The 14,500-nt window shown below is 39.7% G+C and overlaps 2 protein-coding genes across 2 annotated transcripts; both read left to right on the top strand.

Moving 5' to 3' along the window:
• The first annotated feature begins 297 nt into the window (after positions 1-297).
• Positions 298-9,759, top strand: LOC117538590. The gene is made up of 6 exons (XM_034204445.1): positions 298-413; positions 6,239-6,589; positions 7,249-7,389; positions 7,469-7,561; positions 8,395-8,432; positions 9,070-9,759. The coding sequence occupies exons 1-6, from the start codon at positions 374-376 to the stop codon at positions 9,268-9,270; spliced, it is 864 nt and encodes a 287-aa protein (XP_034060336.1). The 5' UTR covers positions 298-373; the 3' UTR covers positions 9,271-9,759.
• Positions 9,760-9,797: 38 nt separating this feature from the next.
• Positions 9,798-13,960, top strand: LOC117538592. The gene is made up of 5 exons (XM_034204446.1): positions 9,798-10,634; positions 12,267-12,611; positions 12,779-12,810; positions 12,902-13,051; positions 13,657-13,960. The coding sequence occupies exons 1-5, from the start codon at positions 10,595-10,597 to the stop codon at positions 13,909-13,911; spliced, it is 822 nt and encodes a 273-aa protein (XP_034060337.1). The 5' UTR covers positions 9,798-10,594; the 3' UTR covers positions 13,912-13,960.
• The last annotated feature ends 540 nt before the right edge of the window (positions 13,961-14,500 follow it).

The following is a 14,500-nucleotide window of genomic DNA, read 5'->3' as shown; positions in this document are numbered from 1 at the left end:
CAAAGATACTGCAGCAATGGACAATACTCTGTTCTTAAAAAACACATCATTTACAAAAAAACTTGGACTAACATTGAGCTGCCAAAAAAGTTCAAAATTACCAAAATGAGTTGAAGGAATTTGATGGCACTGTGAAGATAAACATGACGTGTATGCCACTTCATGTTACAAACAAACACAGTTCAAATGTCAATCTTCTCTAAATGTTCTAGTAAATGACTTGCAGTTATAAAAATAAACTAAAATAAGAAGGGAGGAGAGTTCAGGGTGTCGTGTGTTTGTGGGAGGGACTCCATCATTTAGAGAAGTGGACAGTTCCTGCTTTGGCAGCGAAGACGGAAGAAAGCAGCTTTAAATCATCAGCGCCTCAAACATGAACGCCCGTCACTCTCTGATCTGCTTCTTCTTCCTCAGTGAGTACGATCACTTACTGTTCCTGTAAATGTGTCTCTTTTTAAAGTTATTTTTCTTTCTTATATTTTTTTTAATTAACAGTCCGTTAAACTTTATAGTGGACGGTAAACGGCTCTCTGTTTCCTCACCTCTCGTATCAGTTTAACATGTCGTTGGTTTCTGTGGTTAACAGAGATGGGGACTCGAGTCTGAGACTCGGACTCGAGTCGCACTTAAGTCGCACACACAGAGACTTCAGACTTGACTTGGACTCCTGCTCAAAATACTTCGGACTCGACTTGGACTCGTGTTTTGGGACTCGTGAACAATCATTGTGTTTTCTATTTTTGGCGTATTAAAGGTGGGGTAGGTAAATTTGAGAAACCGGCTCGAGATCGCTAGAATCTGAAAATACACAACCGGAGAAAATCTGCCACTTCCTCACAGAGCCCCTCCTCCAACACACACGAACGAGCACATGACAAATGAGGGCACTAGATAAGTTTGTGCCCCGATGGAAGGCTGACAGGCAGGTAGGCCATCCAGTTACTTTAGCCGGGCCGGCTATCGGGATGTTAAGAGCATTCCATGGAATATAACAAAAAGTGTATCTCGAGCCGGTTTCTCAAACTTACCTACCCCACCTTTAACATTAATATCATGGTAACACCATGGCGACCGGCGGCACACCTGCAGCTGTACCGCTTGTAATTAGGTTCAACTATAAAAACTTCGAACAAAACGCCGGCTGCACCAACAAAAGTAGCGCACACTGCAAAGTCTGCAATATTAAAATCAAGGATGCTGGTGCAACAACGTCAAATGTCATCAGGCACTTGAAAACTCACCCGGAGAGGTCAGTCACATTAACGCATATGGACGGTTAGCAAACATGTTTAGCTCAGCATCAGCTATGTAATGTTAACTTAGCTTGCTTCTAGCTTTGTAACTGAATATTTGAAAAGATGAGTGAATGTTTGCTTGTCACACTTGTTTGCGTTGAGTGGCGTTGACATCCAACTCTTGACATGACATAAAAAAGGTCGGAAACGTTAATCATTACGTTCCGCTGCCACCATCTACTGGCTAACGTTAAACGTAGAAAAATACATAGTTACATACATACAGTGGCGGCGGGTCATTAGGGGCAGGTGGGGCACAGCCCCACCTAGTGTCAGAAGAAAGTATTACAAATAATGATTACAAAAAAATACTAAAAAATAAATAAAAAAACATATAAAATATATTTTAAGGTCATGTTTAATAATCTGATTCGTCTGTACATTTCTGTTTTAGTCTGTGTTCTTCTAATTAGTGTCTAGAGTGCCGTTTTGAGCTGTTTAGAGCCATGTGGGACAAAACCCGATCCTGCCCTTCCCTCTCACAGTCTAAGTGAACGGTGATTGTAAAAACTACACTGCGCATGCTCAGAGTATTTTTCTATTGAATGTGTGTGGCAAAAAAATAATGACCGTAGGGGCAGAGTGCTCCCATCCCCACCATACGTCATCTCACATAATTCAGAATTGATTGGCTGTAAGTACTCACGTGTGCAGTGCTGCGAAACGTCACGTGTAGTTTGAAGAGGAGACGAGAGAGCAGCATATAGCTAACATCACCAGCGATTAAAAGAAGTAAAAAACTGAAAGAAAATGAATGAAGTTGACCATTTACTGGAGCACACATTTGAGACACTTATCCCACCATCCACCGGATTTCCAAATGGTCCAGACTGCGGGCAAAGTTAAACGTGGGTTTAACGCTGAGTGGTTTGCTAAAAAGAAATGGCTAACGGCGAGCATCCAGAAGAATTCCCTCTTTTGCTTTCCTTGCCTGCTTTTTGGTGAAGATCAAGGTACTTGGTCGAGGACAGGTTACAAGGATTTAAAGCATCTTTCGGAGAGGACAATGAAGCATGAGAGCAGCAACAGTCATTTGGAAAATGCCGTAAAATTGGGATTACTTGGAAGGGTGAATGTTGCAGCTCAGATTGACAGCGCCTACAGACGTGGCATTGATTCTCATAATAGGAAGGTGGAAGAAAACAGGTACGTGCTTGGTCGGATCATCACCTGTATTAAACTGTGTGGGAAATGTGAGACAGCACTGCGGGGGCCACAACGAGTCGGCGGACTCTCTGAATCCAGGGATATTCAGGTCAATTTTCGAGACAATGTGTGAGGCTTCAACGGCACTACGAAGCTCAGCTTGTTTTCAAAGGGACATCAAGCACCATACAGAATGAACTCTTGGACTGCATGTATGATGTGTACAGGGAGGAAATAGCCAAGCAAGTGGACAACACATCATTTGTTGCCGTTCAGGCCGACGAGACAACCGATGTCTCCTGTAAATTGCAAATGGTGATTGTGCTGCGATACATTATGCCTGACCTCACAGTTACAGAGCGTTTTTTGGAGTTTGTGGAAGTAAAGGACAAAACTGGTGTAGGTCTCTCTAACAGCATCAAGGCTGTTCTGGAACCCCTGAAGCTGAAAGAAAAGCTAATCGCTCAGACCTATGACGGGGCGGCCGTCATGAGCGGTAACGTGCGCGGGGTACAGACGGTGATGAAGGAGACGTACCCAAACGCTCAGTTTGTTCACTGCTACGCCCACCAACTGAACCTGACCCTGCAGCAACTGTGTTCAGCAAGGATGAGCATCCTGAAGGGGTTTTTTGCAGATCGAACTGCTTTTTCCACTTTTTTCTCCGGTGCTCCAAAACGTGTTGCAGCTCTTGCAGAGGCAACACAGAGACGCATCCCACGGCCACCGGCTGTGAGATGGAACTTTAAAAGCAGAACTGTGAACGCGGTTTGAGAGACCCGAGATGCACTACTTCAGTGTATGAAGCATATACGCGCACAACCAGGATGGGATGCGGTCACCATAAGTGAGGCATACGGCCTGTCAAAGAAACTGCGGGAACCGAGCATTTATGCAGCTCCTGGAGTTTTTTTCGTTGCTTATGCCAGAAGTGGATGTTCTATACAACACTCTGCAAAAACGAAGCATCGATGCACCTGGGATCAACAGCGCGCTCTGCCGTTTCAAGGAAAATGTTCAGAAAATGAGGCAGAAAACTGATGCATTGGCCGCCACTGCTCATGATGGAACAGACGAGCCAGGCCGACGAGTCAGCAGCACAGCGCCGGTGATGAAGGAGGCTTGTGACACAGTCATCTCACAGGTGGAACAGAGGTTCTCACAGAGTGACCATTTGATCGCTGCAAAGCTTGTTGACAGCTCATTCTTCCCACAGCATGTCCTGTCATTTCCTACACCTGAGCTTGACTGCGCCGTGAAACTGTGGCCTGCGTTGGGAAACAAGGAGAAGTTGAAGTCTGAGCTGACCACGCTCTACCGCCACAGTGAGCTTCACACTGGAAACACTGCCCTGTCTCTGTTGAAATCCATTCACGAGAACAACTTGGAGGAAACGTTTGCTGAGACTGTTATTTTGGTCAAAATAATAGTGACAACTCCGATGACGACATCCGAGTCAGAGAGGAACTTTTCCACCCTCAAAAGGATAAAGACTTTCACTCGCAACACCATGGGACAAGCCGCGACTTAACGCATTGGCCATGCTTTCAATTGAAAGCCAGTTGATCCAGCAACTACAGGACTTCATCCCCAAAGTGATAGACACATTCTGTCAGAGGAAGGACCGCCGTGCCGCTTTTCTTTTCAAGTGAGCCTTCAGCTTTGGTAAGTTCATTTATGTCATATATTTTGTTGATCTTCTGTATTTTGCCTCTGCTGGATCGATTGATATTGTGACCTCGATGATGAGTGTCTGTGTTTTCCTTATATTTACAGTCTATGGTGTTTTAATGCTAAAGCATTACGGTTGTTGTTATTGTTAAGAATTACTTTGTGATGGTGACCTTTACTCCATGTATGAAGGTGCATTACTATGATATCCCCACGCTGTGTACGTAAATGTATGCGCTCACAGTGTTGCTCCTGTGGTCTTCAGTATGTAATTTGACACTCCCCCTCTCTCTCTCCTCCCCCCCTCTCTCTGTCCCCCCTCTCTCTCTCTCTCTCTCTCTCTCTCTCCCCCGACCTCTTTCTGCCCCCCCAGTTTTGTACACCTAGAAACGCCACTGCATACATAAATACATCTGTCGGTTTATAGGCAGGTTACAGGTTTATTGTTGACCACGTAACGTTAATGTTACAGGTTTATCGGGTTACCATTACACTGGGTTTGAGTGAGAGGATAGAGGAATATGTTTATTTATAGTAGACTTAAAAGATGTAATTAGAGACCCAGTGTAATTAAACAATACGGTTGCAGAGGTCACATTTTAACATTTTTGTCCACTGGCCAAATGGCTAGCCTAGTGAATGTTGAAATGTTACCAGCCACTCAATAGATTGCCATTGTTATTTGTGGCTGGTGCGTGCAACATACAGTACCAGCCACTTGCATGATTTACCAGCATTTGGCTGATAAATGGTGTTAATGGTAGATATCTCTTTTGGAACAGGTCATGTTTTAATATCACCAGTTCAGTATATTTCAGATAATATTGCAGCAATAGTTTTTTAGTTGCAAAGAACAAATGTTTTCTTTTAAGTACTTTTAACACAGTTTCCCTGCGGGGGATTAATAAAGTATTTGTGATACTGATTTCTGATTCTGAAGTGTTTTGCTTATAAGTTGTTTGCATTTAGCTAAAGTGTGATGTTTTTCCTCATATTGCATTGCAATAGCCTGTTTAAAGTGATCATATAACAAACAACTAATCAGTACTGATACTGTATGCTAATAGATATAGGAGTGATAATAATACAGTAAATGCTTTGAATGTCTTAGATATAGCTGTGCAGTATTCTTAACAGACTGGATAGCAGCAGACAATAGAAGGCTTATTACAACCAGAAGAAACATGAGACTTTTATTTTTTAGAGACTTGAGACTTGACTTGGACTCGTGACCAAAGACTTGAGACTTGATCAAGTCTCACCCCACAAAGACTTGAGACTTGACTTGGACTCGTGACCAAAGACTTGAGACTTGATCAAGTCTCACCCCACAAAGACTTGAGACTTGACTTGGACTCGTGACCAAAGACTTGAGACTTGACTTGGACTTGCAAAAAAAGACTTGTGAACATCTCTGGTGGTTACACAACAGGATGAAAGGGGTTTGAGTCTCTGTGGTGACATACGTACTTCTACTATAAGTAAAATAAGAAATACTTGGTAACATTCATACATTAAAACCCCATTTCAGATCACTTACTGTTCCTGTAAATGTGTTATTTTCCTTTCTTATCTTTTTTTTAATGATCAGTTCAATTGTTTCAGTTTAATTGATTTCCTTTCCAGAAATATTTGCTTATTATTGTCCTTCTTTAAAAAAAATAAAATGAATTGCAGTACTTTTTGAAGTAACAAAATGAAATTCAAGACCCTGGTCCTGTTTACCCTGTTGTTATTTATTAATATTGACCCGTTTTCTGAACATTATCCCTGACGTATTGTTTATGTTTGGGTTTGCACCTAATCATAATGTCAGATTTTTTATCTCATGTTATCTCTTTGTATTTGCACTCTTTACACTATGGATTGTAAATGCTGCAATTTCCCTCTGGGATAATAAAGTTTATCTTATATATTCATATTTCTGTTACAGACTGGTTGAGCTGGGCAGCTCCCAGTGTGACTCTGTGGCTCTGTTAATGATTTATGTAACTGAAATCAGACTACAGTGTATTACAGGAATCAGTCAATCAAAGTTGATTTATATAGGGGACTTTACAGTTTGTACAGACATGTAGAAACTGTTCAGGAATATAGTAACTATTGATTGCTCTTCTCTCCAACAGCACTGAGGGATGGAAACAGTGGGCTCACCAACGCACAAAACCTCGACCGTACAGAAACTGAAGGAGGAAACTTCAGAGTTTCATGCTCCTTTACTTTCTCTGGAGGAAGGAAGCTCTTCTGTAAGGGAAAATGTGAAGAAGGAAACATTCTGGTTGAAACGACTGGAGACTCCGAACAGAGGGGCCGATACAGCATCAGATATAACGAGGGGACTCTATTATCTTACGCAATTCTGTACGTGGGCATCACAAAACTGACCAAGTCTGACGCAGGACGGTACCAATGTGGTCTGGTCAGATCTGCACTTTTCCCTGACTCATACCAGGACATTGAGATCAGAATTACAGATGGTGAGTTTTCTACGGGGAGTTTTGGATTTATCTGTTCACTGACACCTGCTGATGTTTCAAATAACCCAATATGTTCAATATAACAATTATATTTTTAAATACAAAACAGTTAATCTGCTACACATCCGAAAATCACTACAAACATTACAGCTAATTTAAATATTGTTGCACAAAACATTAATTACCGTCTTCATTTAACTGAATGATTAGAACGTGGAATGGATTTCACCCAGACCTTTCAAGTATTACTAGTCAACAATTCAAAACTAAAGTAAAAACAATTATATTTGCAGATTACTCTAGCTATCAAATATTAGATATTCCCAGTATTATTTATGCATTTTCTTTTTTCCTTGCCTTAATTTTTATTTCATTTATTTATTTTTCTCCAGTTTTCATTAGTTTTCTTTATTTTGTTGTACTCTTTCATTTCTATACATTTTAACGAAATAAATGCCATTGTTATATTGATGCCAATGATGATGCACGGGAGGGCTACTCCCTATAAGCTATGCTTCAGCCATCCCGCTTCTACTAATTTTGTTCATTTGTGTGTATGAATTATACGTTTTTGTTTTTGTATGAATTTAGTAGAATAAATATTTTTTTTAAAAGTTTGAATTATTTATTTATATTTTGGATTTCCTTTTGTTTCACAGCTCCAACCTCTTCAAAACCAGAAGTGACTCTCCGACCTTTTCCAACATCAGCCCCATCAGCCTCCCCACTGACCACCACTCAGAGTCTGAGCTCCATACCTTCCTCAGCCTCCCCTGAACGCACCACGCAGCCTCCAGATGGTCACAGTACTTTTAGTTTGTTGTTGTTGTTTATGGACCAGGAAGTATCCGAGTAAACAAGGTGTTCTTCTGCTCTCAGGTGTGGTGCTGTACGTTGGTCTGATTCTGCTCGTCATGTTCATCGTACTATCGGTTGTGTTGCTGATATTCTGCAGGAAGAGAGCCAGGAAAGGTGAGGCGAAAGGAAACACACACGCATCACAACGGCCAAAACAAAGGGACCTTCAACTTATTTTGAACACACTGCTCTAAAAGTCAATAATGTTGCTCCATTGTTTCCCTCGTAACATCTGTGATAATATGACATAACTATTGACATTTAGATTTAAACATTTTGTGTTATTTGATTCAAGTCAACTTTAATACACTTTCTAAATAGCACACTTCTGTGATCTGAATAATATGTATTTAAATCTGAGCTTTTTTGACAAATGGTTGTATAGATCGTTTACTTAAAAATCACTCACTGATTCCGATTGTTTGTCCGTAAAACCTTTTCGTTTTATTTATTTGTTCTAAATGTTTCAACTTGACTGTTAAGATGAATCTTTTCTCAAAATGTATTGTTTAACAGGCTGAGTTTATCCCTGTGTCTGGATCCTCTCTGTTCATGGCACTTCAGTCCCACAGTCACATTTCTAATTAAAAAAAGACATGTCGTTGATGCTCCTGAAGACCTCATCTGTCATGTAACTAGGGCTCATTTAGTGTTTGCAGTACAGATATGAGGCTGTGGAGTTGAAGTGACATGGGGAGAGAAAAAGGGAATTCAGAAACTCCGCTAAACTCAATTTGAATCATTTAGAACAAGTACGAAGAGTCTTTTGGAAAAACAATGTTGATCAGTGGGTTGGTGTTATATACACACAGAGGTAGATTCAAAGCTCATTAATCGTTTGAGTCTGGTTGCTTTTTAACCCAAAATGGAGTTCAGCTCTGCCCAAAATCTTAAATGTTTTCTTATAAAGTTTTGTTTTTGAAGCTCATGAACTGCATTTCTTTCAGAACCTCCTATGGAAACTGAGTATATTTCTGATACAGAGGTGAGTTTGAGTAAATCTGGGATGTATTCATGTTTGTAAAACCAGCTGATATCAATACTAACCTGAATCCACAGACGAGTACAGCTTAGTCACTACAGCCACTTCTCAGAAGGAAGTAAGTCAGAAGTGTGGGAGGGGTTTAGGTTTTCAGCTACACACCCCCTAAATAAACTTGAGAGGTTTTAATTAAAAGGTGATGGATAAGATTTGTTCACACTTGACAAAAGCCTCTCTATCTCACACTGAAAGACGACAGACGATATGACAAATGAAAGTGTTTTTTATTGTACAGCAGAGGACATATTTTAAATTAAACACATTTGGTTTTAAACTAACTTAATCTACTTACATCTATGAACAATGTGTTCATCAAGAGATAAAACTAACAGAAAACAGAAAGAGGAACAAGGCTAGATCATATCTCAATAGACAAGCTTCCGTTGATCTTAATAGAAAGTCCTCGGACTGAATGTAGAGGTGTGAGGGAGGGAGGAGGAAAAAGTGGCGTATAAAAAAAAAACAGATTTTCGGGTTGATAAAGCAAAAATAGATTTGTACATAAAACCAAAAACATAAGCAGTACACATCCTGAAATGATGATCATGTGACAAATAACGATGTATTTGTTTTCTTGCAGGCTAAAGATGACCCGGGTAATCTCAACTACTCGGAGGTGGATTTCTCAAAAAATGGTGCTGCCCCGCTCCACAGCGCCCCCTGTGGCGACACAGATAACGTCCTGTACTCTGATCCTCGGGTAGCACAGAGCTCCGACGTTAGCCACGCAGAAGACGCTTCACTTGCTCTTTACTCCACTATTTCTTTACATCAGATGTAGCTTCAAATCTGTTATTTCCAAATGTACTTTCTCAGTGACGGACAGGCGAACACAAAGTTGTGTCATTACGCATTTCAAATGTATCTGGTAAATAACTTAAAGGTCTCCTATCATGCAAAATGCACTTTTTAATGTCCTTTAGGTTACTCACAAAGTGTCAGAAAATGAAACCCTCTCTCTTTTCCTCCGTACCCACATCTCTAAAAACGGGGGTACAACGGAGCTGATCCAGATTTGCGTCCGATATGACATAATATCGGAAATGTGGACCCACAGCCCTTTCAGAAACATTACTATCAGAAAAAATGCACGACGTGTTTTGGACGTAAAATGGTCTTTGTTTACATTAGCATCGCTAACGCTACTGGAGAGAGTATGTGTAAAAAAGCAGGAAATAAAAAGGAACTCACCTTGTGGTATAACCGGCAAGAAAGAAAGCCTTTGAGCTCCATACTGTTTCAGAAATAATCCTTGATGTGGTTTGGAACATGATGGCATTTAATCACGGCAGCTTTTCTTCTGAGCAGGCATTAGCTCCCCCTCTTCTTCTTTTTTTTTTTCAAGCTAAGGACCCCGAATCAGCGTTTCTCTAACAGCTGAAACAGAGGGGTATGAGGGATTTCTAAAATGCGTGATCTCTTTGATATTTTGAGCAAAACCCATCATAGACATGTTTTTATATATGTGTATATATCTGAGACCCATAATATATGCCTAAAAATAGCATGATAGGAGATCTTTAAAAGAACTAAAGTTATTAGAGTTTAGTTAACCTTTTTGATTTTGTTTGAAAATATAATACCAAACGTTGTCAAAAAAGTAAATGTATTTAGTTTTAAAATGTAAAGTATCAGATATTTTTATAAGTTAATGTGTTTCTCTGCATCTGAAGACTTTAGTATATCTTGTTACTGCAGTCAAATGTTGTATTTATTCTGTCTTTTTCATAACTATATTTAATGTGTTTAGTTGATGGCTCTGAGCATTGTCAGATTACTGTCAGATTAATAGCATTTACACATAAATACATAAATGTATATTTTGTTGAAGCTTAGAAAACCTGTAGATTAAATAATAGAAAATGGACACTCTGGACTCAATGATGGCAAAATGGTTATTATGACAGCTATACGAATAATTGTACACACATGTAAAATTGTTACTGCATTAAGTTACAACCAAGTCCAGTTTTAATGTAAATCCACACTTGAATATAATGGCATGAAAAAGTAGAGTGTTTGGAGTAGGACTCGCATCATTTAGAGAAGTAAAGCAGTTCCTGAAGACAGAAGAGAAGCAGCAGTAAACCATCAGAGACTCAAACATGAACGTCCGGCACACTTTGATCTGCTTCCTCCTCCTCAGTGAGTATCAGTCTCTCTTTTGTTTTACTGTTATTGAGCTTTATTTTCTTTATATAATAACAATCAGTCATCTAAAATGTTCACTGCATTGTCTTGTCATCATCTCATATCATGCTCAGAGTTAGTACGAGTGCCTTTTTTAAAATGCAGATTATTACAGGTATTAGTTATATCCTCAAATAAAAGCAATTGGTAATTTGCAGTCAACTATTGTTCTTTTGGTTTTATAGTTGCCTTTTCTGTTGAAGAGTCAAGTTATTTTTCTGTCGCTTCAGCCCGAATAACTAGCTTTGTGATACAAATATGAGTTCACTTTATTTGAAGCAGCTAAAGAGGAAGAACTGCAGCAGTACACATCTTTTAGCGGTCTGTTCACAAACTGAGAGCTGTTGTTTTATAAATGCATTTTAAGCATTTCACATACTTCATCACAATAAAAACTTTTTTAAGTTTCTAATGAACATTAAACCGTCTATTTTGTTAAAGATCTCTTCTGCTTTTTAAATTTGATCTAATATATTCATATTTCTGTTGGATTGAGTTATAACAGACTGCATGAACCGGGCAGCTCCCAGTAGGATCAATGAATGATTAATGCAGTGGTTCTCAAAGTGGGGGGGCGCACAAAAAAATCATAAATTGAAAAATTATTGATTCGAAAATCATATGATACAGTACTATTACGTCTGGGTCTCTGTGTTTCATTAAAGCTCGGCTTTGTGTGTGTGTGTAGAACGAGCCATTTTGTGTGCGCGAGCGAGAGAGAGCGAGAGAGAGCGCACCGGTACCGGAAATCGTTGTTGTTAGCTTCTGGTGCTAGCGAGCTACGCTAACGGATATAAGGAGTCTTTTCAACAACAAAGTGGAGGAGAGTCCTCTCCTGTCAGACTGAGAGACTCAGTGAGCTAAAGGACTCTTTCAGTGTTATCTCAGTGGGTCTCAAACGTTTTGGTCACCATTAATGTAAACAATTATTTCCGAGGCACACGTTTATATGATCATTATAGTTATAAAAAAATAAGAGAATAAATGAAAAACAGGTATGAAATACTATATGGCAGTAAAACAAGAATCAAGTTTAAAAGGGTGATTAGTAAAATATCCATAAAGAAAAAGTAAATCTGTTAACAGTTCTGTTTCAAATGGGTGTTGAGAGAGGTATCCATAGATCTCTTCATGTTGCTCTCAAAGTGCACCAGATTGATGCATTTAACTTCAATATTTAAAAATATATGTGAGGTCCACACATCACCTGTAAAAATAGCACTTTACCCCTGCTTACACCTATATGCCGTGAGCTGATTATCGAGCCTTCATTGAAACAGTTGCGGGTATATTGTGTATGTGCGTGGGGATTGTTGCAGTAGAACATTCCACTGTAGCGCCCGGTGCATTAATGGGAAACCCTAAATGTTTGAGCACCCTCTATGAAACGTCAAGCTACCCCACAGCACCCCCAAAAGAAGTCGCTGGTGCTGCCACTGAGCCTGACTATTTGTGTTGGGGGGGCCCGACTTTTTTTTTTCTCCTGACAGAAAAAGTTTGAGAACCACTGGATTAATGTAACTGTGAAATCAGACTGCAGTGTATTACAGGAATAAAGTAACTATTGACCGAACATCTTTTCAACAGCACTGAGGGATGGAAACAGTGGGCTCCTCAACGCACAAAACCTCGACCGTACAGAAACTGAAGGAGGAAACTTCAGAGTTTCATGCTCCTTTACTTTCTCTGGAGGAAGGAAGCTCTTCTGTAAGGGAAAATGTGAAGAAGGAAACATTCTGGTTGAAACGACTGGAGACTCCGAACAGAGGGGCCGATACAGCATCAGATATAACGAAGGGACTCTATTATCTTACGCAATTCTATACGTGGGCATCACAAAGCTGACCAAGTCTGACGCAGGACGGTACCAATGTGGTCTGGACAGATCTTTCCTCGACTCATACCAGGACATTGAGATCAGAGTTACAGATGGTGAGTTTCTACGGGGAGTTTTATGGCACTTCAGTTCCACAGTTACATCTCTGTGTTGCTCCTGAACACATCATTAGTCATGCAACCATTGACATTAGGTGTTGTCTTGAGATGTATGAGCAGTTAAAATAATTTGATCTGATATCCCTTACCTGCGTTGTCTACAGATCCTCCTGTGGAACCTGAGTATGGTGTTGAGGTAAGATGGACATTTATCATGGACATTTCAGATATACTATATTTTCTGAAACCAGCTCATAACAAAACAAATCTGTTCTCACTTCCTGCAGGCTAACCAAGTTTATGAAGACGTCAGAGGGAGCGGTTCTCCACCTGTATTAATATCTACCATTTACTCCTACGCCAAATATACCAAACTAAACGGAGTCGAAACCACCGACGAGTACAGCTTCGTCACTGCAGCCACTTCTCAGAAGAAAGTACGTGTGGGAGGGTTTTAGGTTTTAAGCTTCACACATTTTAGAGGTTATAATTGATAGGTGATGGTTTCGATTTGTTCACAAGCTGTTTCTGCACCTCAAACACAAATACAGCAGTTGAAAAATATGAATTGACATTTTTGTTTGTATTACGCTTTATGACATGGCCTTAAGGAGAGGAAGTATTTCTGCAGTGGCAAGAAAGAGAAGATTGGGGACATTTGCTTAAAGATGTGTTTTCAAACAAACTTTACCTCAAACGTTTCATATTTAAAAGGAAAAGCAGGTTTTACAAAAAAACAAAAACAAAGAAAGATCTATGTGTACTTTTACATCAAGACAGAAGAGTACCATGAAACAGAAACCAGTTTGTGATCAAACCCCAAGCCTCAAGCTTCCGTTGATTTGAACAGGAAGTCCTCGGACTGAACGTGAAGGTGTGAGGGGATGTACAGAAATACAGATAGTTTCCATGAAACAATATAGATTTGCAGGTAAAAACTGAATACATGAAGCATTCTCACATCCTGGAAATATGCTCACAGAACATGTCGGTAAACTAAAGAACAAGCTCAAGTGATAAAGTATACTTTGTTTTCTTGCAGACTAAAGATGACCCGATTAATATCAACTACTCTGAGGTGGATTCTTCCAACAGTGGTGCTGCCTCGCTCCACAGCGCCCCCTGTGGTGATGCAGATAACATCCTCCTAGGGGTGGAAGCGCGCTCTGATGTTAGCCACGCTTCACCTCCTCCGTGCTCCACTGTCAATTCAGATGTAGCTGTAACTGTTAATGTAATTTATCCGTGGGAATCAACAGTAAACTATCATTCAAAGCTCATATTAGTTGATTGGTGATCTATTTAAAAAATATTCTTCTACAGTGTGTTAGAAAATGTAACACCAAACAGCACTAACATGTTAAGGTTTAAAAAAGTTAACATCAAAGATAAATGATTATTTGTATAATTACATTTTATCTGCAGAAATGTATATATTTTGTATTGCAGTTAGATTTTATATTTATTCTGTATTTATTGCATATTCATATATAGTTGGTGTGATATGGGGATACCACTAGTCATCATGAGAACAATCAAATCAAGTTTTATTTATATAGCACATTTATAAACGATTTTTGGTCGAGCCAAAGTGCTGTACATATAATAAAAATAGCCTACAGTAGAGACACTTTACAGCAAATACAACAGCACAGATTGTTCAGAATATCAGTATGAGAAAAACGACACCCTCTGTCCTTAGACCCTCACAGAAAAACCCACAGTTTAAGGGGAACATGGGAGAAACCTCAGGCAGAGCAAGAGAGGAGGGATCCCTCTCCCAGGACGGACAGACGTGCAATAGATGCCGCGTGTAAATCGAAGAGATAATACATTTTACAGCATATAGACCGAATGTTAGGAAATGCATGTGTCTGTAATAAGAA

Source organism: Gymnodraco acuticeps, unplaced genomic scaffold (assembly GCF_902827175.1).
Source record: "Gymnodraco acuticeps unplaced genomic scaffold, fGymAcu1.1, whole genome shotgun sequence".
NCBI classification, from domain to species: Eukaryota; Metazoa; Chordata; class Actinopteri; order Perciformes; family Bathydraconidae; genus Gymnodraco; species Gymnodraco acuticeps.
This window is presented reverse-complemented; position numbering and strand designations above follow the sequence as displayed.